Consider the following 24,987-nt stretch of genomic DNA (forward strand, 5'->3'; position numbering starts at 1 on the left):
GAGAAATTGTTCACAATCCGACGATTCTCATAGAGTTACGCCATGTTGTACCAGGAAGTAGATTCGGTTATGTTATTCTAAAGGCAATTCAGACTTCCCGGAGTATAATTCAATAGAAATTTGAGTGTACCGGAGTGACCGGAAACGACGTTTATTTTTAACGTTTATTAGATAGGGCGTCTAATGAATTCGATTCTTCGCCAGATAACGATGTTGACCCAGTTTTATTTTACATCAGCGTTTCACCTTTCCTTAGCTTTTTCCCATAGTTGGTATTTCTCCATTTATCGCACGATACAATGGTACAAAGCGTAGGTGAGTAATAGGGTATTCAATGCGACGTTGTTTATTTAAAATTTATTGCGATAGCGCATTAACAGAAAACTTATACCAACTTGTAATTTAATACACTGCGTTTTTGGTCTGTGATAAATTACCTGCCTTTGAATCATTTAATCGTTCTTAGAATTAATTTACATGATTTACTCAAAATAGAAACTCGTAACGCACACCAGACAGAGAGAGAGAGAAAGAGAGAGAGAGAAAGAGAGAGAGAGAAAGAGAGAGAGAAAGAGAGAACTTTCTGGTTAAAGGATTTTAGAATTTAAATGAGTTACTGTTAAAGGAAAAGGAAAATGAAAAGCTGAGAGCTCAAGACAGGACATTGTTACAGGTTGCAACGTCGGATCCCAACGTCTTTAAAATTCAAATACACAATCGTGGAAAATAAAGAATGAGAAAAGCGAATTTATCCTGGTTTTCAAATCGTCGTTGGATCGCCTTCTAGAATCCAACTAAAACGTTATGAGAAGTGAAATATACACAAACGTCTATAAGCCAAAGTCAAGAGAATTCATTATAGATCGCGAACTCAGACTTCAAACGTCGAAAAATTCAAGTAAAATAAGGAGAGCAAACCTTGTTAACTCAGCTCCGAAATTCCTTGGCTATCGAATTAAAAAATTGACGACCTTGGCATCTAAATATTCCACCGTTGTGTATAAAGGGATTTGCAAAATGCAATCGAGAGATCATGTCAGCTCGCAAAGCGGAAATTTTTCAAAAAGACGAGCAGTTTTTCGCGGTGTCGTTTAACAACAACGGTGTCACAGTTCAACGAACTATCGCAATGTTGTGTCACTCTAACAACGCACGGTTTACGGTTGCGTGTAATTCGATCTTTTCCACGCTCGTTATTGGCTAACGATCGATAGTTGCGAACAATTAGAGTGAGAGTAAAGGGAAGCGAAGAATATCAACTGAATGATCTCTCGATAATATTTTTTGCCTTTTATTTTTTTTTTTTTTTCGTGCTTTAATCGAACGAGTTTCGTTGCTCTATATTTTCCGTTGGTTTTGCCTGATCTCAACCTACCGACAACAAATCACTTTCGTCGGAAATGGGGAGAACGTACAACCTAATTCTAAACGCGTGGCCACGTGATCGGCTATTCAAAGCGTCCGATCTCGAAGTTCCATTATAGGTTTCGGGTACATGCATACCACCATATCTTACAACCTCAATACAGGACGTAACACTTGTTTCTGACGGCTTTACGAGCCTCTTCGTATTCTATAGCTATATATCAGATAGTATACGGGGTTGGCCTCGCATCCTTGAAATGTTACACGGAAAACAAAGACGTGTTCTTCCCCGCTCGTGTGATATTGAACTTTGCCATCATATATTTATATCAGATAAATTGCGCCGACTTTTCCCATTTCGCCTGTATCGTATAAACGGTAAAAGCAGAAATTTGGTCTTATTTCTTTTCCGAGTTGCTTCGGATGATTGAAATAAAATTATTATTATACTAATTTATGTGTTCCACGTGGAATTTCTTTTTGATACGTAAATTAAATCAAATAGCTATCTTTCGGTAATTATGTCTAGAACTAGCAGAGTAAACCAAATCGATAATTATGATTTTTTCTAGTTTTATAAATCTACAACGTGCTGCATACCTTGTAATTTTAATAATCTATTGAATTATTTTTCTTACCTTTACTCATTCTATATTCATTTTTTTAGAACAAGTTTCATACTTCTGTTTCCAAGAGTTCTAATATTAATCAGCGATATATTTCCCTTACTTTCCCCAATTATTTGTTATTTCTCTATTTTGTATTCATTTTTCATTGTCACGTTTCATTGTTTATCGTTTTGAATTGAATCCTCAAAAAATGCGCCACTTATGAAATAATCTGACATATTTACAACACTACTGATTAAACCAATGCGGTAATTTAACTCCTAGAAATGTAACTACAATAACTAAAATTTAATTACTAGTTCTGATATTATTATTTCCTAGTCTCATTGAAGGCTTTGCTCACGTGTCTGTCACTGACGCACAGTTTCTACTTACATCGTGAATATCCAAAAGTTAAGGCGCATTCAATTAACGCGAGGCAAATCCGTGTTGCGTAAATACAGGCTTAATACATCACATGCCGTTTTAATACCACTATAATGTTGCCAGATTAAAGTTGTACCGCTACTAATTATTTCTAGCCCTTCCAGACTATAGCCGGATTGTTTAGAGCGCGGCCTTCCTTTCGCTCGTACAACCGTTCTACCCACTCGGACTACATACGTACATAGTTGTACACGGTCCGGGAACTTCCTACATAGGACGACGCGGTCGGAATAACTAGGAGTTTCAAACGAATCCCAGGGACGCTTGGTGCACAAATCTATAGCATAGGGGAAAAGGTCGTAGACGAAGTTAAACGACAGAAGTGTACGCCTAACGGATGCTGACGGCAATTGAATTCGGTAAATGACAGAGTCTTTCGTTTTGATCTTTCGATTAATATTTTATAATGGAACATTGTACTACAGGAATGATTCGATCGCAATTACGTTGTCATTCATTAAATATAAAATCAAACGTATAAACCTACATTTATCGACAATAAAATAAGGGTGACATTTCTGTCTTTTTTCATCTTTCGCACGACTCACACAAAATTCTCTAATTTTTTAAACATACCTGAATCATAAAGCAGTCCTTTGAAAAATCTCGCGCATACATTCTTGAAAGAACGTAACACATACGGACTTTCCCATCGAACAAATAATTTTTCTTTTTGAATAGACAAACTTTCCTGAAACTTTAACAAAATTCGTATATTAACTCGTATTGCGGGATAATTTCTACGTGCTCTTTTCGACGGATTCAAGAGTAGATCAAAGCGATAGTCGCGTTAATCAAGAGCATTCAGCTTCGAAGGCTAAAGGTGTGAAAAAATAATGTTGTAACTGAATGCTTGAGATCATAGATCTCTTAGGAATGCCCACGTCGAATGAATCACATAGGGAAATACAGAGAGAGAGAGAGAGAGAATGTGCGAATGTGAGAATAAATAGTCGTAGGAAATACGTATACCAGTGTTTTTCCGAGCATACAATGTATCTAAATCACATTATATTATTATTCAAATATAATATTTCTCGCCTTTCATATTCTACGTGTCAGGTCTATCTATAATGTAATCCAACATTTCTAAAGTATGAAAGAATGTTAGTATGTACACGGATTAAATTCGTTTGTATATTTGATAAATCAAATAAACTGGGATGTATACATCCTTTCATATCTGATAAATCAAATGAATGTAAATGTGTACATTCGTGATGCGAAATTTTTGTTTGGACGCCGTACAAGCAAACCGACGTTAGGATGTCCGCGAGATATGTCAGACGTTAATGTAGCAACGCGAAGCGCATTTGCAACGCCGGTTGTCGTCCATCATCGTCTACACGCGTGAGTTGTGTAAGCTGCGCGTTCGTGTAAAGCAATTGCCATTACACGGTCTCTTAACGTTTTCTCCAGGAACGATCGTGTTCATTAATAACGAAGGCGCAATTAAAATTTTATAGCCGACGAAGTTACATTAATGAATTATTCATGTGGGACACGCGTGATTCTGTGTCTACGTATACTTTGTAAGATTTCTTGTACACGATTTTAAAGCTGGCTCTGACCTACATCGGGGTGAAAAGTTCAATATCCTTGAAATAAAAGCAATCTCGAAGCGTGAATAATATTCCACGTTTTTTTAGCGAATACGACTGTGGAATCATTTTTCTCAAAGTTACGATAAAAATATATTATGTGAAATTGACTTTAAATCCAAATAACGTGAAATAAATTCTCAAAAAGAAAAACATTTCTATGTAAATATCAACTTTATTTGTTCATTTATTATTAGATAAATCGATCATTGATTGGTTGGAATGTACGGTAAAGCTAACTACGATTTCCTCTTTCAATTAACAATAATTACAAAGCGTATGATTTGACCAAGCGCAAACGAATGCTATTAATGCTATTTAACAACATGACATTTAATTGAATCCAATGATGTAGAAGTCGGTCGAGCTTTATATGGCACACAACGACCCGTCCGATCCTCATTCGTGCAGATAGGGGACCTATAGAACCTTATCCGACACGATGGCAACTCGTAGGGCCTGATTTAATGCGAATAGAGCATGATTGGATTCCATTCCATACAGACTCGATTGGATCTTATTCAATGCCGATAAGATTCGATTGAATCACATCCGATACAATAAGATTCGATTGAAATATGTTTGATACCTTCATCGATAAATCATTTGGCAGATATTTCAAAAGATTAGAAAAATATTCCTGTTATAATCCAAAAGCGTTAAGCAAGACTCAAATCTATTGTTTTCTCGTCTGACCTAATGCGGTACTATTCTACTGTGGCTGCCCGTTTCAATGATATGCCGGTAGATCTGTGTCAAGAAATTATCGTAGAATTTAGAACTGTGAATCGATACATAATCTTTTTAAGATTTAAACACGTTTAAGTTTCATTTAGTTAAACAGAGTCGAATCAAATTTCGTTGCGGTGAGATTATGGTTGCATTTGTTACTTCACATAGGCAATGTGAATTGAAGCGGGAGCTTCGCAGTTCTACCGATTTCAAAGAGAAACGATCAAGTTCTGGAAGACCGAATGTCAGGTCGAATTGTACCTGTTTCAAAGAGTTTCGATTGTCCTCTGTAACATCGGAGGATACCTAGTCGAATTCCACTGTCATTCCATTGTGCTCGAATCACCTTATGATAAATTCAACCACCGGTTTCATCGGTAAAATACAAATATGAAACATTGTCTTTGAAAGAATATCTTAATCCGTTTATTAACTAATCGTTTATCTCTTTATACGGTTTTAACGTCAGCTACTACAATAATTTGAATTCGAAGACTTTTACAGAGATATAAATCGTATTAATGTCAATACGTCGACTTATATTACCAACAGGTTTGAAACGTTTGTCAGTGACGTTTCTGTGGCGTCTGCAGAGGATTAACAGGGATTATACTATGCGCAGGTTATCGGCGAGAACACTCACCACCTTTCGGCCATCACGATGCCAGGAACGTGCTCGATGACCGATGCGGTCAGAATCGTCGACAGTTAGTGATGAGGAGGAGCAGGTTGTCGGCTCGCCGATGGCTCAGGTCACCAGCAATATGCCAGTTCTCGAACCCAAGCGGGATCTGGGTCCTTTACGAGGACTTCTGATCGGCGTTTTCCTCCTGCTGTCCCTGCCACGGTGTCGCTGCTTCGACTTGGGTAGGTCAAAAGTTCAACATGTTCTTATAACATAAATTATGTTTCGTTTTTAGTAAGGCAGTTCATTCAGGATGTTATTTCTGTCAAATACTGCTTTACTATAGTAATTTTGATCTGTCAAGTATATATTGCATTGAAAATGATCAATATTTTATTTTTGACATGAATAATAGCTTCCTATTTGATCGTAAAAATTAGTATCACTTTCTTTTTTCTAGAAATGAATTTTCATCGTTTAATATAATTCTATTTAGTAGCATGTATCAGTAAAGAATTGAAATCTGCAACTGTGGTTCCGAAAGATAATTTAATGAAATAATGTAACTTATAAAGTGTTCCATTCTCAGGAGAAATGGATTACATATGGGTTACATATTTCATAAAACAGAAATCAATATAGAAAGTGATAATTTAAAAACACTTTTAAATTCTTCTATGAATAAATTCTATCTCTTCTGCAATGACCGTAACAATAGAAAATGTCCATGTCAATTCGAATATCAATTCCTAAGTAGCTCCTCGTAATACGAGAGACGTCTCATTCATTCTTTTCGGTAATATGATTACATAAATATCCTCATCCAATAAACGTCATCAGACACATACAATCATGCCCGGTTCATAAGAGCGTAAAAAATACTTGATATCACGGGGGGTTAGAAGCTTCTATAATTCACTGGTTGAGCCGTAGTTCAGTAGCAGGTGTGGCCACGATGACCGTCGTTAAAGCGATTTCGACTGGCTGGAAAGGAGAAGATTCTCACACGAATGGGACACGGTCAACAGCCCACGTCCGTGGCTGTAGTCTGTCGTGGAAAACGTATACCCGGTGTCGTCTAACTCATGGTTCGCGCGGGTCATTTCGCCAGATAAAGGAGGAGAAGGTGAAACGAAGGAAAAATATTGTTCCATTTGTGCGGCGACTATTCCACGAAAATGAATTTACCTTAGTTTTGTCTTTCCCGTTGTCTTCCAGCGTAATATCGCCGGATGCTAAAGCGGAGAAAAATTATTCTGGAATTTTTTTCCCCCTTTGTTCTCGCGCGTATACACACACGGGAAAACACACTATGCGGCGAGGTTAAAGTGGGGATGAGGGGTAAGCTACGCGACATGCAGCGCCTCCAGGGATTCTGCACGGATTTCTTTTCCCTTGATACGATACGACAGAGATAGAACGAGTACAAGCATAAGAGAGAGAGAGAGAGAGAGAGAGAGAGAGAAAGAGAGAGAGAAAGAGAGAGAGAGATACAGTTTCCCTGAAAGTCGGGCTGTAAAATTTAAATTTTTCTACTATGCGCATTGGCAGCAACGAGATGGAAGCAAGCCGGAAGCGAGTGCCACTTTGGCCAAGGTAATATACAATTACTACGGCGTGTTGCACGCGCCAACGAGATATGTACGTAGTCGAATGCGATTCTTGGATGCGACACGGACCGCACGAAAATTTTATTGATTTAGCATATTTTCCCGGCATTCAGCCTGGAAATTGGAGGAAAATTACACGTGTACATACGCGGCTGTAACCGCGCGTTATGGAGTCCGCGAGATGAATTTGTAAAGAGGAACGAGGAACGTTTTCCATACCATGCGATGTTAGCGCACCGTTTATTCGTTAACTGCGATCGTCGTGTTTCTTATTTTCGCGTATGGCTCGTTTTTTCAAACGTCGTGTCACGTCACTTTTTATCATCCCTCGAAAATGTCGCGCAAAACGCTCTGTTTTCCATGAGAATTTGCTGTTCTGACGTCTCATTCGCGATGAACTTTTTTGATTTCTTAATTTACATTTACGATACATTACCATCAAATTGCAACGTGCTTGTGTCGAGAAAATTAGAAATGACGGTAAAATACGTGAGAACGTAAATGGAGATATCTGAATAAATCTTCAGGTAAACAATTCTACCCTCAAATTACGTATACATACGTGCGATGTCTAGAACTGTTCAGAATGAACCCCGTCGTTATTCGGAAAGATTAATATTCATTATTTTTCTCCGAGGCCAGGAAGTCGGCCGCTATGGAACTACGCACTCAGTTTCTATTGTACGACCGCAAATGAAATGTCAACGGCACGATGAATTAACAATACTATCTAATAACTGCTCAGACGCAGGCGAGCAGGCATACGGCATACGGCATTGTGCCGATTCATTCGCTCGTGCTATACGCATCCAATGTCTCTTATTGCGTATCACTTACCCGTGATGTGTTTGTACATATTAATTATCATCAACGAAGAAAGTACAGTGGCTACAAACAATATTTGCGCACACCGGTATTTTCCAATGAAATGTTTCTTCATCAGGTTCTACATTTTATTTTTGTACCTAGTAGAAAATTCTCCTAGCGATACGTAAATACTACGATAAATACAACGGTGTACAGATACTTTCCGTAGTAATTATATATCATTCATAATACCTGTGAATTGTCTCCTCCTTTATGCCTTTTCTTCTCTTTTGTTCTATCAGTTTACGTATCGAAGAAAAATCGATCCGACCTCCCTTTCTTTCCTCGCTCTTGAGATTTTTGTATTTCAATTAGCCAGGTTATTTGCATCGAAGGCAGAGAAAACTAGTTGGTTCCCTTTTCAGATGGATTTAATTAACGCCAAATATAATCAAGGCAACGCGCAGAGCCGGCTGCCGATCGATGGGTTTCGGTATTCATGAGTCAATAGGCCATATTATAAAACGGCTCGGGAAGAAAAATGGCGTCAAGGGACGATCTTTCAAATTGCAAATTGATTAGCGCTTTTCTGGTACGCGAAAACGGTAACCGGTTGTATTTCATCGCTCCATGCGTCGCGTCGAATTTATTTTATTGAATCGGGCACTCGTTTTTCCGCCAACTAGTTTAATTAATACGCTTGAACAACGATGAACAATGAGCCCGTTTAAGGATTGGCAGTTTAATTCAAACGAAACGTGAATTATGAACGAACGTTTCGGTGCTTGGCCTTCCGTGTACGTTCGAAATAGAAACAATCCTTTCCCGTTGAATTTTCTGCCAAAGAAGATTATCAACCGACAAGCAAGATATTATTCTCCTCGTATTATTGTCTAGAAGCAGACACGTTTTCTTGAGATACATGCGCATGATACAGTTGCGATTCTGTTACGAGCTTCGTAGTTCAGGATTCCTCTTTGTTCGACTAACCATCAAACGAAAATAATCTGAATTGTACTGCGATAATAAATTGTATTGTCCGCTAAGAATATAACGAATCCACTCATAAATAGGAAGTATAAAGAACGATCGGGTTTGAAATGAATCTTGAATGACGCTATTCAATATTAGAAAATTAATCACTAGTAATAGTTTTATTATAATTTTATCGCATCAACCGATCCCTTTGTCTCTGTTCTTTTTACAATTAATTAATATTATTTGCGTAATTACTTACCTAACCTCGGATACTAGGTTTCAGAAGGAATCCGTCAGCCGTGTAACCAAGTCTAATTGGTGGTTATGTAGCAAAGCACAGAGCTATTTTCCTTCCTCAGCCTTACGGAAACGAACAGAAACACGTGTCAGTTGCAAATGACAGTTGCTTAGAATATCAGACATCTATAGATCAACTAATATTCCTATTAATTAAGATCTTTCTCCAAACAACCATTTGTACAAACCATTAGGTACGCGAAATTGTGATCGTAAGAACAATGAACATACGTGTTTCAAACTACGCCAAGAATATATATACACAAATACCCGTATCTTCCTCTGTACGTTTATGCCACTGACAGATCGTTGCAAACCTTCTCCAGTTCGAATGCTTTCGCAACGAGTCTGTCAGATCCGCAAGTTCCGTGCAATTTTTGGCCAAGAGAGCACCTGCGCGAGGTTCGTGGAACCGCGAACTACACAGTCGGTCTGTTTGCCGCGAGTTCGATAATTACAGCACGGCTCATCTAGTGGCGCAGTTTGCCCCAGTAATGGATGCTGCATAAAGAGGCGCAGTCGGTATTCTGGAAAGCACGATCGAAGTTACACTGACGCCAGGATGGCGACAGTTCTAAGGATTGAATTGCAAAGAGAACTAGGCCGTGCCTATCTGACAAAGTACAGTTTGCACGGCGTAGACGGGCATGCATATTGGCAAGCCGGGGAACAATGGGCGAGCGTGTCGCACGGCAAATGTTTTATTCCAGTGAGCAATTATGTCAGTGTACTTAGAGTTTCCAACGCGTGTGCTCGTCGATGCGCCTCGTCGGGCAACTTCCCCTCTGTGAAGTATACGTTACTCCCATGAAGTTAATTTACCGCGTAGTTTTCATTATCTTTTCTTCCAAACGTTTTAATTTTCGTTCAATACCGGCGTAGCTACCTTTTCCTGTGAGAAACGACTCGTTGCTATTATTTCGGTAGAGCGAAAGTTTCGTTAAAAGTTTTGGATTTAAACGTAATTTACGGGATCGTCGATTTGTCAATGGATTTGTCTATGTAGCTGATAGTGAATAGTTTCAAGGGGAGAACTGGATCCGACGAGAGGTGAATTCAAATTAACGTAAAAGCAATTATTAGTTCGGCGTGGGATTTTAAGTTAACAGGGTACGCTAGCGAGAACTGTTGGTTTATTGTGCCTGGTCGATGTTGAGCGTTTATCGAAAGGAGTTCGTTCTGATTGTGTTTTGGAAATGATTGTTGAACGTGAGGAACTGCAAACAATCTCCCTGGAAATTGTCCTAAACAGAGCTCGGTGAATCAGTCACGTACTCCTGTTAACTGCTTCGCCATATCGACTTGCGTTCCTGCTTAGGCACAATTTAATCGTTCACCGAGATCTATTCATAGAACGTTCTCGATTTTACTATTCCGTTTGTTTTATCATTCTGCGGAACATAATACGCAGTTAACTTTGTAAGAAATGATATCGAAATCATCGATATTAAGCAAAATTTTACCCGCGCGCGGTAATATTTGAATATCGAAGGTAGATTCGCAGAATGCGTAAGTTATAATATGAAAATTTGGAATTTTTTTCATCTAATTATCGTATAGTTAACAGAATTGAATTTTTCTATTCTAAACTAATAACCAGGGGAATATCCAAATTGGAACTGGTGTTTATAACTCCGTTTTTCGCAAAGCCAACGTTCGACTTTCTCGAAAAAGAAACCTTATTTTCGTAAATTTATCTAGCATTGGAAGATGACAAATAATTTCGAATTCCAAGGAGAATTGAAAAGCATGATTTTCGCGATTCGCGTTATTCTATGCATTGTAATTTACAGAATCGACCAGCATAGCTCTTATTTTCAAGATAGAACTCTGAAAATCGATTTTTATAATCCTAATCATAACACGAATTAATCGTTTCAATCGTAAAATCAAAGTTTTCTGACGTACAGAGATAAAGCGTATTAGCGCAACAAGCGAGAACTCGCTCGATGTACTACGTTTTAAGGAAAACAAGTTCGCTCGGCAACGTCTTACACGAAACTGTGATTCGTGCGCAAAGTCGGAAAACCAGTCTATTCTGTTTGTATGTATAAGACAATATATATACATACAAAACAGAACGGTGATGCAGGCGAGTTTGTAGAATTTGGAGAAGTAAGAAGCCAAGACGAAGTTTCGTCGTAGTAACACCGAGTCACCAACATGAACAGAAACTAACTGTATTACTGGTACGCATGACAATCGCAGTTGGTAGAATATCAACTCAAGTTGCGCGATTGCGACTTTCCAGCGACCCACATTTTGCAACTTCATCGTTCGTTAAGTCATTTTCCTGAGCAACAACTTTCTTCTAAACATAGTCGGCTATGTTTGTTTTATCGTCGTTGCAATATCCTCTATTCGAAAAATCATAAGCTTCGCGGCTATTTCCAGTTCAATATCTTTACGAAAATTCGAAACTTCGAAATATTCAAGTACCAATTAAAACGAAACAAACATATCACACTATTCGATACGATAGAACATTGTATTTTTAAATAAATTAAATCAAATTTTTAAATTTTTAAATTTTTAAATAAAATGAATAAAAGCAAATTTTCGTCCGTTATAACGCTGCTTGGCAAAAATCATTGCTAGCGTGTTGGATCTCTCAGGATGCTAGCCAATCCCACGTCCGCTGCATTCTGCAGTTTTGAAACTTTCCAACGTAACAGCAGTTTACTGTGGCTTAAGTGAACCGGCACGATATAGGCTGTCTCGTGCTACGTCACTATGTATTGAACAATTTATTACAGTTGGTTATCTTCGCATAGTTGTACGATCTCTCGTACATGCTATCATTTGTCCGCCAAACGTTTACCCGATAAAGTCACGTAATTTTTACTCGAACAGAGAGCAAAGAAAAGATTGAATCTTTTTAAAGAAAGGATAGCTTCAATCGATAAATATGAAATTAGAATGGTGCAAGATATTTGTGTCAGGTTATGGTTTTGTTTTATCGCCGCTAGTATTTTCGTTCCTTTCGTTTATCGTGGTCAACTGGCAAACTTTTACGGGGAAGGGAACGAGGAAGGAAGTTCGATCGCAGTTTGTCCGTGAACGCCGATTGGGTTCCTTGTGTGCACACAACGAAGTCACACGCCGGTTGCGACTTCTGTTCCCGTGGATTTCGTTGGAGAATTTTCACACGGACCCGTAACCATGCCACTGCAAACTGTACGTACATGTATTTTGCGGTAACGTGGCATTTTCCAAATGAATTCGAAATTCCCGGTGTAAATTCGAGCGTATAAAACAAATTATACGGGCGATCTATTAAAATCAATGCGGCGATTGAAAACAGTTTGTTTGTCATCAGTCAAGTTTTAATTAGCTAGCTAAATAACAAAATACGTTAAATGCGCGCTCGACCCGTGGAAAAGCGTATTTTCTCGTGATTGTTCGTCCAAGTCTAGTTTATGCAGAGTTTCAACCTGAAAATTGCCACCCGTTTCTCATTCATTAACGTTTAATTTTGCGCACGACCAATCCAACCCCACTCTGCTTAATATAAAGCGGCCCATAGTTGACAAAGCGCGCGCGAATAGATATTGAGTTCTGACTAACGCCGTTTCGAATCCTTTCAGGACAATGTACCGCGGCACTGGGCATGGAGAATGGCGAAATCCCCGATGAAGATATATCGGCCAGTTCTATGTACGATCCCAGTCTTGGCCCGAAACATGCCAGGTAAGTGAACAATGATATCGCGAAATGCTCGACTGCAGTTAAGTCGGCCATTTTGATTTAGCGCTATAGTTTCTAGCTTTGTTGAATGCATGCGAGTGCTGCTTGATTGCAATTAATCGATACGAAGGATCTGTTGCTTGAAATTCAAATTCCTTACTAAAACAAGGTATTAAACCAGACGAATACATTGGTTTTCTTTATCGAACGGTTTAACCAAAAGTTACTCTCCCATTTGTCTTAACGATTTGCAAGGAAAAAAAAAAAGAAAATAATACAAGATTAAGAAGTAGAAGATACGAACCTAAAAAAGTTCTACGATTGTATCACAGAATCGGCTTTTAATTCTCGACCGTTAAAGAGACACGGAGTATCGGTTTGCCAGAAGTTAAAGAAGTAAGTACTTACGTTGAACATCGGCCAACTGGTTGGTTTAATCAACTTTGCCCAACTCTCATCCCTCTTTTTTCTCGGTTGTAGGATTAGGTAACGGTTCTTTTCTTCTCGTGATACACTAACCTAACTACGTTATCTCGACGATAGAACATTTTTTTCTTTTCGCAATATGTAACGATACGTTTGCTCAACACGCTGCAATACACACATAACGTGTGTTGGATAGCGGTGAGCGTTTAACTCGGTCGAGTATGTAAACGCAGCGGGTCGTTTCCGACGCGGTGGATATAAATCTCGAGCGTTGGAATGATTAAGCTCGATAATTCGACGTCTGCGGCTCGGAGGTTAAGCCCTCTAATTGCGTCCAGATTCTTTCTGTTTCGCATTCTGGATCGCGTGACGCGCACGAACGTTTCAACAACGCGGCTGCCGGCTGGTATTTAGCGAGTCCACTAGGCGGCTCGGTTTTATTTCTTATTACAACGGCGAGATTAAAATCTCTAGGCTGCCCGGGGCAGCTAGAAGCATCCCGTGCCTTAGCTCGACTGGCATTAAAATGTTAAATAGCACATGGCCTGCAATGCACGCTTATAAAATCCTGTTATCGAGAGCCAGAACGAGTATCAGATAACGAGATGCAAGAACGTAGCTAATAAACTGTAAATATCGAATTAATCGCTAATCGATAGGAAGGGAAAAAATGGCCAAGAAAAAAAAAACGAGGGAAAGTGTTCGAGCAAAAGGATAGGTTCGAATCGATCCTTTTTCACGGTATGAAAGTCGCGAGTAACTTCGTTGGAAGAAAAATCGCGAGGTCAGATTAACCTTGATACACTCGGAAGCCGAGTGTCTATCGTTTGTCAAAAAGAGGAATCGTCTTCCTGACATTTTTACCAGCGATATTACGATCCTGATTCGTTGCGAGCGTCGGACGGCTGACAGCCAAATCGATTCGGCACATTTACGAACCGAGGCAATTTATGAGGGTCGCTAGAAACGCACCGCGGATATCACCGACCCATGTCTGTTAATAATGCGCCTCGACATGCTCCGTTTCGTGACGTTAGAAATAATATTGGGAGAGGCGCGATTTCGCTCTACTCTTTGCTCTTTATTCGCTTTATTAACGGTTCGATTTGGAACCGAAATAGAGTCTTTAACGTCGATGATTCTTTTCAAGCGTTTAAATAGTTCGCCGTTAAAGTTGAGAACGATTTAGTAATACATTATCTGCAATTGGATCATCAGTAATTGTAATTACGCTAAGATACATCATTCAGAAAGATACAGAAACTTTTTTTAAACTATAATATACACATATCTAAAAGATTTCTAATTTTATCAAAATAAATACAAGTTAGAATTCAGATTATTAAACCAATTATAAATTTTCAAACAAAAATATAAATTTCGTGACACAAAATACGGCATGCATTTACAGAAAAAATGAAACAGTGTCCAATTAAGTAAATCGCAGTCCTCTTGTACAATAATATTTCTTTCTTCCCGATTTCGGCGCTATCTCACAGAGCTAAGTAAGACAGAAAGCAACTTATGTACTCGATGAACTCGTTTAGAATCCGTGTACAGGCAGAGAGGGCAGTAGTTTGGTCGTTTCCAGCGAGTTTGCAGGTGCATAGAGCAGGCACGAGCCCGGTTCGATGTAACGGAGGATAGAATCGAGGGAACGAGTGGGTGTTGTAGGGGCGCAGGGGGAGGAACTGGGTAGGGTGAACTCGACCCCTACAAATTACCTCCAATTTCGTGTAAATTCCTCGTTCCTGCGTCAGCATAATACCTGTATTAGGACGGCCAGCTCGGGCTCTTAGGCGGCAATAAATCTGTATTAGGGCGAGGCGTTGCTCCTCTTAGCAAAAGGGGTACAACGCCCCTGGGCCTGGCTAATTTTTCACCACCACGTTTCGTCTACGACCAGCTGTCTGGCAGGATCTCGCCCTAAATACAATTCGTCGGGCAGTGAAAGAGAGACAAAGAGAAAGAGGAAAAGTGTGAGCAGTCGTCGTCCTCTCGATACATTGTCCTCGTTTCGATTTTCACCTCTCTCCAACCGTGACTTCGTGCGACGACGAATTAGCCAACAGTGGCCGCTAATTAGACCGCAATCGTGGAGCTCTAATTCGCTTCTGATTGTACCGCGTCATCGCGTTAATCTTCGCGTGGAATTCCCGGAATCAAGATTCAATTTGAGTTTCCGTATATTCGTTGGTCGAACAACTGCTCTGAAGAGAGAGAGAGAAGAATAGAGGAACTCGTGGAAGATTTTGCCAGATGAAAGCTGGAAATTCGAAACGACACGATATCCACTGCTATGAGTAAGGGTTCGGTGACTGTGCCTGCTTACGTTTATCGCGATACATGCGCGTTATCTCGCCGAGATTGACGATAAGCTCGAACGTGCCACGCTAACGTACGATTATAATTATAGATGGAAGATACGTTTCCATTAGGAGGTTCAACCGTGTATTGCGGTGTAAGATCAACCGCGTTGCAGGATACCTTTGACTCACGAGTTAATTTATCGGTACGACTGCGTTTTTGATGACGAATAAGTTCATCTGATTTCACGTGTTAGATTAATGCCAGTTATTACCCCATAATTTACGAAGTTTCCTCCTGGGAGTAGCTTTATTACGTTAATAGCTACATGTCGTCGTGTTATTTCTTCGTGGATCTATTCCTATTACTTTGTTGTGAAAAAATGACTACAAGGAATAATTACTTGCTTATTAACGTTTATGACTTTCATAAAAAATTCATATTTTCACCTTAAGTATACGTATTACATACAAAAGCGTCGTTCCGAATTGTTTGAGATAGAAACGATGTAGCTTTTATACGTTGTTTGTATTACAAACGTCGTCGTTTGTTAGAAATTCAGGAAAAGCAATCTACTCAATTTCTCGAAGGAACAACACAATTTTTGCGGGAGGTTCTGAAACTTTAAGCAGCCCACCGCTGGGCGCAAACCTGGCTTTTGTCTTCCGTAACAAACAATGTCGCGTTTCGTTCGAGCGTTACAACTCTGACCTATATCCGGCTTTGTGCCGGGCGTTCTCGATTTTCCAGCGTGAAATATGCACTGCATTTCCATCGTATTGTTACCGCACAAAGGTCCGGCTATCGTGGGAAGCGACGGTTTTTGTAATCGGCTAAAAAAATGTTTATCGAAAGGAAGCGCGAAAAAGAAACGTATTTGTCGTCCACTCGCTGTGTAAACCATTTTATACTGTCCTGTCGTGGCCACTCTGGTTTCGCCTATTTCCACACAATGTATCGAGTGGAATTCCTCTGTCAACGAAGACAAAACGCTGTCCTCTGAAATTAATTCGAACATTGTGTTTTTTAATCCTCGACCTTCCACCAGTTCCCGAATGTCAAAACTCTCAAAGTGAAATGTGAACGAAAACGTCATTGTTATTCATGAAAGCTTAAATTTAACGCTATAATGGCCGGTAATGCCGCAGTGTCGTTAGATGGCCGCTAATACTACATTGGTGTCACGTGTTATTTACCTATTTATGCGTTTCTTTAAATATTCATTACCTTTATTTTACTTTTCAAATTGCAATCAATGAATTTTCTTATGAATATAGCGAGAATCACATTTTAAGAATTCTTAATTTGGAAATTATACTTAGGTGAAATTAGATCGACATAGTCTTAATGTTCTATACGTTCGTCCAATATTAATAATGTAATTTAATTTTTATATAAAAAAAGAAATATATTTCTTATAGAATCTCTTATTACACGAAATTGTAAATGCCAGGAAGAAAGGATAGTCATCGTTGATCACGATTAGAACAGTCATCAAGCTAAACTAGGAAACCTGCCAAGATTTCCTTGATACCACTCCCAGAAAGAGCGTGCGAATCGTTGGGGCAGAATCACGTGAAGTAAACTCAGAGAACGGGATACAAGAAGGCTAACGGGGTTACATCGCGAGGACACTCGTTCATTGGGAAAAAAACGAAGATCGATAATGGCTTGCGGGAGTGGATGAGCATCTGTACGTGCTAGGGAAAAAGTTTTCGTTTTCGTGGCCGAGCTTGTGACCGTTCGTATCGTTTTAGAACTGGCACGAGACGGAGGGGCGCACGAAGGAAGAGTCTCGAAAGGCGAGTCGAAGCCAAGTGGGAGAAAGCTACGGTAAAAACGCCAATGATAGAGAGAAAGAGCAGAATGACGAGTTGGAGAAAATAAAAGAAAAAAAGCAGACTGAGAACCAAGTAGGTAGGAAAAAAGGGAGGTGGGAGCCAAGCATGACAGGCCAAAATCTTCGACAGAGGGAGCACGGGGTGAAAAGGCGGAATCACGCAGACATAAAACGTCCTACGGCGTTACGTGCGCTTTCAGCGGTCGAAGCCAACGAAAAATGGTGGCCATATTCTCCCGACCTTCCAACCGGGGCTATCTTCCACTTTGTTACGATTCGAAAACCCCGCTGGCTCTGGTCCCTCTCTCGTTCCAGTGATTTATGAACCGACAACTACACCCTCCGTCCTTCGCCATTCGCCACGGCGTATCCCCCTTCCTTACATCCCCCTCTTCCTTGTATGTCGTAGTCTCCTTTTATTTTTTACTTTTCTACGTTTCGTATCGCCAGGTACGTACCGTGGTCCCGCGTGGCACGACGAGTCTCGATACGTCATATTATGCCCGAAGGAACCGTCTCCCCCTAATAGTCTCTTACACCCCCAGTCGTGACTGTTCGCGTGACGACGTTACACGATCGCATAAATCTTGGCCAGCCGCGTGGACTGTGGCTGTGTATCGATGTAAACCACCGTCGGATTTTCTCTGGCTTCGAACTCGAGCGAAGCCTCGAACGGCTGACCGGTGCGGTTCCAGGGATTTCGGGGCCAAGATCGGCGAATTGTTTCGATAAACGAAATTTACGTGGCAGATGTGTGAAACAGCGCTCGCCCGTTCGAAATACCGGTTCATTCGCGGTCGTTGAACGCGATTTAGGGGGCCGTCGGTGTTGGCCCGAGAGTGAGCACTATTTGGGAAAGAGATTTTGGAAGCGTATGGTTATCGACCTTCCTAAATGGCTATACCATAAGAGCTTCTTGCAATGGTATATGATAATAGGAAGTATCGAGCGAAAGGACGAAAATTTATCGACTAGCGCGTACACGACGATTTCTGTAAGCGTTAAAGTCAACTGTATAGTTTCGTGATTTTTACGGGTATTGATGAAACAGGATGGGACTGAGCTCGACGGAGATAGACGAAACAGTTGGAAATTTCTTAGTGTCATGGTTTATAGCCGCCTGTAAAATTTGAATTCCACCCTTGTAAGTTTGTCCTGCTGATTCTTTAATGCGGCTTTTAAAAGTACCTGCAGATTGAAAATTTTATACCTAACGAAACTAGAACGAGATAGTCGCGCAATTTAACATCGCGGAAAATTCCTTTCCGGAATCTACTCCGTTTTCTGCTTATTTTAAGAAATGTTATCTGGACCTGTCGACTAGAAATGCCCTGACTATTCGACGAATCGGATGACTTGCTAACTTATGCATAATAGCAGTTTTACGATCGAAATAACCCGTCTTAACATTCCATAAAAGTAAACCGTGGAAGCTTTATATCTGGGTGATCAATCGGCAACCATTAAATCGGACGACCCTTGAAAGTGCTTTATCCATGGAAGCCACCCGCCACCGGCCCGCTTATCCTGTTGAAACCTCTTTGTTTCCTGGCTCTCTACATCCGAGACGACTGGTTTCAACGCAGCGAGTTTCCCTTTATCCCAGAGCCGATTCGTTCCGAAAACTCAGTGAAATTCTTATCGTAATTGCACGGTCCTCGACACCGAATCGAGGTTATGCGTTCAACGACGCTCGCCAATTGAAACAAGGAAAATTGTTTGCAAATAATTGCGAATTATTTCCCCTTTCGTTCGAGGGTAATCGTACTTGATCGTCCTAAAATCGATCCTCTATAGCTAAACGTGTCGAAGATTCGTCCAGGAGAAGCCCTTATCGACTGTAAGCCGGTGATTCTCGACGGCTCGTTCTCGATTTTCCTTTTGTTTCCCTCCAGTTGGGATCTGACTGGCGACTCGTTCTATCGAACGCGAATCCTTCTTTCTTTCTTAAACCGTGCAAAACCACTCGACGCGCGGAATGATTCATTTCGAAGAGACGGTAAGAGCGGCCGTTTCAACCGAGATAACATCCAATCGCGCTTTAACAGCGACGTTCTGCCTTCGTTAAATTAACATACTCGTTAAGATGTAACTGGGTCGTCGACCACGGGGATATAGCAAGACTGCGATAAGTTAGCTTGCGCTTTTTGCGCGACTGACGTGAAATGTCTTACGATTTTTCACGTGTCTCCGTCGAACCATGACGCTCGACAGTGGAAAATCCTTGGGGAATTCTATTCATTCCTTAGACAGTCTTTTTCTTATTTTTATCCATGTAAAGGGCCGACAAGGGGAACAGAAATTGAAAGTGGAATTTGAGACGGTTCTTTGGAATTTCTTATGTTTTTTTTTTTTTTGGAAAAATTATATTTAGAAAAAGTCCACGTTCTTGAGCTTCGATGATGGTGCTACGACGATCGTCGCGCGATCTCATGAACTATCATTTCAATGAACACGCCAAAGCAATCAAACATGTATCTACACACATATGTATAATATATAGATTCCTATGCGTCTGACTTCTCACATGTTACATTCATCAGAACACGCAGTGTAGCCGCAACCTTCCTGTTGACAGGTGCTAAATATGAAGCAAATCGTATATGCATTTAAAATTTACATCAATTGCGACTGTCTTCCAAAATTTGTCGTTAAATTTAACAAATGGAACGAAGGAAAGATCGAAATCGGATGTAACAATTTATTTCGGAAAAAATGTCAACGCTCCATGTACGATGAAAAATTGTTCGAAACATTTGAATTGGAAGCACAAGAACGACACTACACGTGATACATATTCATGCGACAATCTTTGCCCACATCCCTATCCAGTTTCACGGGCCTCAAATATTGACGTACAGCTGGACAACAAGCTGCACTATCGACACGAAGTTTGATTTCGTAGCACTGAACTTCATAGAAAATTTTATCGAGTCGATATCCGAGTCGCTTTGACGGAAATCCACTATCTCACGAACGGAACGAGCGCGTTTCATCCTTCGAATTTCGGTATCTTTAACAATTCCTGAATGAATAGTGTCAGAGGCAACTTTATCGTCGGCATGCGAACGTTCGTTCTTTCAGACGGCGGATTAGAATTGAAAATCAGCCGAGGAGGAGCAGGAAATTCGCGTTTGCCGGAAGAAATGCGATCACGTGCCGCCCTAGGCTTACCAACTTTATGATCACCCCGTGCATAAACTTCGTACAAAGACCGTGCTAGTACGCCCACATGCTTTTAGTTTTATTTAAGGTCACTGTCGTTCGTAGACGACAACTGGCCCGTTATTGAATATCGATACTTATCGTAAATCGCGCTGCCGATGTCCGCGTTCTTCTCCCGAGATTCTTCCGCGATTGAAAGAAGAAAGTCGACTATTCAACGTTTACGGGATACTTCTGCAAGTATAATGCACGAACGGCGCCTCGCCAATGCGTGGATTGTCTTTAAAGATTGTTTCTCCGATGTTGGAATCGCGATGCAGACTGTTTGGTAGCGACGATGTGTCTGCGGGTCACGAGTTGTGCAGTAGAGTTTGATACTTTTGAACATTGTTTGATAAGTTTTATCTTATTACCTGTTGCAAGGCTGTACGAAGGAATATTCCGAGTTTCAGCTATTTTTAGCTTTGACTTAAGAAATAAAGTGGCCATAAAAAGTATTACTATGCACCCTTATTTTCAAATGAAGTGCGTTTTTTTATCAGGTTCCATACGTTTCATCTTCATAGGATCACATCTTTGAAGTCGTATGAAAATATATATTACGTTACGAAATTTAACATATTTGGATTTCATTAATTACTGTGTAAATGCTATAATTATACAATGGCGTTTCAATACTTCTCATAGCCACTGTATGAAGAATATGGAGAAATGTTTCAAAGGCAGATAAATGGAATTGCGCTGACATTTGTTTTATTTAAGAAATAACTTTAGAAAGCAATATGAAAATTATACGTATATTTCAGTTTTCTAATGGAGATCTATATTTTTGATATCTACGTATATATGCTCTCTCCTTTACAAAATATTATATTCCAACATGGTATCAAACAAATCATGTTGTATTTAATAAGATAAAATAACGCGTACAACTGGCAGGTTATAAATCAGCTTTTTCAATAATCATAATGAGATGAATCATTTTTACACGAACAGTATGCGACATTTCCGGGCGTTACAAGATTACAAACATCGTATCCATGAAATGCAATCGAGAAATTGGTTCACACATTGTTACGGGTTCCGCGTCCCGATTGTTTTTGAATACAGACGCGAGATCGCGTTATTTCGCATGATTTTAAATTGCGGTTTATTTGTTTTATTGCCATAACAATTTCGTATGCCGTGAAATTGAATGTGGCGTTGGATATCAAGATTACATTTTCGTTAATACGTGTGCTCGTGTATGACATCCGACTATGTTTCAACTTAACTTTGGAACACGAATTTGTGCATTTTCAACAAGGAAATCGTATCTAAACGTCAAGCCAGGTTTAGGACCATGTTTGATTATACAGCAAAAGCAGACAGTAGACTGTCATTAACTCCTAAAATAATCAAAAGTATCCATCGTAATTAACCCATCGGCCACCCTGAAGTTATATCTAACAAAGTCATTTTCTCATATCCCTTGCCAATTTTTATTATCCAATCAGGATCAATTTTTTCTTTCTCCCACTACGTGCAATTGTAATGCAACACTAACATAAGCCAGATTATAATCCAACTACTCTATGCGTGATCATCACATCGCTATGTAAGTAAAACATTCTCAAATCGCTACAAAAATAGTCGACTAGTACTCCATATAGTTTCATCGAGAAAGACGCGATATACATGTATATACGCAATCGCGAGTCCGGCAGAACAGGAATCAACTTTTCTCCAGAGCATCAAGCTGGGAGAGGGGCATTTATTTTTTCATCAAAACGGAGCAAAACAGAAGGATCGTGTGCGTCAAACGCGAAACACGATTCGCGTGAATGCGAATGCAGTCGACAGCGACTGGTGACGGAAATAGAAGAGGGAAAAATGACACGGTCGCTTTGTGAGCTGGTGATATTTTCTGATTTAAAGTAACGAGCGAAAACCGTATCAAGGTATCGAATTTCCATGAAGGAGTTTCGTCGGTCGATCTGCCTGGGGCTTCGGTATTATTCCGCGGCGAGCGAAGCGTAGAAAGACGCAGCCGATAACGAAAATCTATTTGGTTGCTTCCGCGTTCCGCGAGAAGCGTGTGAACACGACCTCAAGCTTCGTACATGGCCGCGTACGTGCATCCTTATTCTACTGTGTTCGTGCGTATCTCACGCCTGGCGCGGCATATGCACGTACCGCTCGATTTTCAGTTTCGATTCATCGGGACCGAGGCGAGTATCGAACCTACGTATCGAACATTCCGCGCTTCTCTTTATTCCCCTTCCGGTCCCCTGTGAAACCGTGAGCAACCGAGACGAAATTCTCGTTAGCGATAACGTGAAATTCTATTTGCAATCATCGGTGACGCGGCGTGTCTGCCTTATCGAGTTCCAGCAGAAAGTCTCTCCTCCGCGAGTTCTTCAACTCGGGATCTTTCTCCCTTCCGTGCATATTTTCGCGAGAAAGCGCTGCGTTTTCTCAGCCAGCCCACCTTCGCTCGTCGTTTCTCGTAAATTCGCGTGCACGTTGGAAATCGGATTTAAAGCGAACCCGATTTTATCGGGATTTCGTTTCGTTCGAGAAGTTTGTCTGTTAAATGTTGGATCGGAATCAACGTTTACCGGCCGCGAAGGTAAGCCGGTAAAAGCGTTATCGTCCCGCCCCCGTCCCTCTTTTCTACGACGATTAAGGTTTCTTTCTAAAGGTTGCAAAGTTTTCGGAACAAAGTGATACGATCTTCTCTTGGTGAATCACCGCACGTAGAGTACAATGTGCTTTTTGTTTCTTTAGTTTCCACTCTTTTCGTTGTATTCTTGATGCGAATGCTCGTTTAATGTACAACAGATCTCCATTTATCTAAACTCCAATTATTGGAATTTTAGTTAATGCCCGTTTAACTGAGCATTACTAAATGAAAACTTTCGTTAGTTGAATTTACTTATCCGAACGCGAGCTGCTATTAAGTTAGTAACGAAAAATAATAGGTAAAGAGGAAAATTGGTAAACTTCTTAATAGGAGTTCGTATAATTCATATAATTATGAGCACCATTTATTTGAACATATCGGGAGATAAACAGTTTATATTGTATTTATAATTGGATTTCATTTAATAGTAAAAGTTCACCAATTTTCTTCTCCGCCTATTATTTTTATTGTTACTCAGATGAACAGAGTTCTACCGTAAACGAAACCGCGAGAAACCGTTGCTATTTTCGTAGACGGTTGTAGCGTGCCATCGCTAGAACAAAGAATCTCGTCTGACGTCGTTACTGACCTAGCACGACCATCCTCTGTCCTGCTCTCACCCTCGTGGAAAACTTTGCTCATCGGGATTGAATTTAGGTTTTGCACGATAGCGGAGAGTTTAAGTCGGTACAACGAGTCCGAAGTTGTTGTAGTAAGTTGTTGTCTCACAAAAGGTGAATCACGTATCTCTCGGCGACGTATGGGCGTCGTACGACGAAAGAGTTTCCGGTCGAGTCACAGGGATGACTTTTGCGGATTGTCGTTTCTGATATATGACGAGCCGAAACTTTGTCCCCGCTTTAGTTTACAGAAGCTTTCATTATGCATGTGCGCCGTCGGAGAGCTCTGTGCCGCGGCAATTTCACTTCGCAAACACTGGTAAATCTCGAATGGAATATTCGATGCGCCCTAGACGGCTGAATTTCATTTTTCCTTAATGGAGTTCGCTATACTATACCACGCTGTCACTGTACCTTCGGTATTTGCATGCTTAAAGGGGTATCGATAAGGGTTTGTTGTCAGAAATTCTCGATTGTCATCCGGAAATTTATTATTATGGACGAAGGATATACTTTACCATTTAAAAGCATCCAAATGTTCGTTTATTTTCGGCAAGAGGTATCTTGATTAAAAAATGACGAATAAATCGAACACCAATCATTTTATTCTTCAGAATATTACATAGAATATTATTATGAGGCGATTCATTTTTAAACGCTAATATACAATAATAAAACTTTTAAGCGATAAAACGTTTGTAATTGCCAAGCTTCGTGGAAGCATTTTGTTGCTTGACAAACTTTTGAATACAGCGATGGTATCTCAATAGTAAACGTGTGCACCAGTGTATGTACTAAAATATATTGCTGCTATACTTTCTAATAAGTAACATAAATCTATAGTCTACTGATTCCATAGAAGAGAAACGAGGGCTTCTTCTAATTATCGATTCATAGACATTTACTTCAATTTGCTACAAGTCGACCAACTTATCCTAACTATTAATTCGTACGTTGAATTGGTCGAATCCGGACAAATTGATCAAAGTCTATGGATGCTTACGCAACGACACTTCGTGACATCTCTTTTGTCTATTAAAGTTAGGGTTATCGAAATATTATCGATCGTGTCGAAAGTAACGTTAGACATTACAGGTATCAAAAGGTTTCGGCTTGATGCTCCAAGGATGATCTCGTAACTTTATCGTTTGCCAGGTTATTGAATACTTCCGATGTGCTGTATAACGCGAGCATTTAATTACGATAT

The 24,987-nt window shown here is 40.1% G+C and overlaps 1 protein-coding gene across 4 annotated transcripts in view; it reads left to right on the forward strand.

Moving 5' to 3' along the window:
* The window catches only part of LOC126868167 (discoidin domain-containing receptor 2), a 221,670-nt gene that overhangs the window by 104,121 nt on the left and 92,562 nt on the right, over positions 1–24,987 (forward strand). For all 4 annotated transcript variants that reach the window (XM_050623356.1, XM_050623383.1, XM_050623362.1 and 1 more), the window contains 2 exons: positions 5,376–5,620; positions 12,658–12,760. In XM_050623356.1, the coding sequence (XP_050479313.1) occupies positions 5,440–5,620; positions 12,658–12,760 (284 nt within the window). In that variant the 5' untranslated portion in view covers positions 5,376–5,439. The remainder of the gene's footprint in view (positions 1–5,375; positions 5,621–12,657; positions 12,761–24,987) is intronic.

This window comes from Bombus huntii, chromosome 1 (genome assembly GCF_024542735.1).
Source record: "Bombus huntii isolate Logan2020A chromosome 1, iyBomHunt1.1, whole genome shotgun sequence".
NCBI lineage: Eukaryota > Metazoa > Arthropoda > Insecta > Hymenoptera > Apidae > Bombus > Bombus huntii.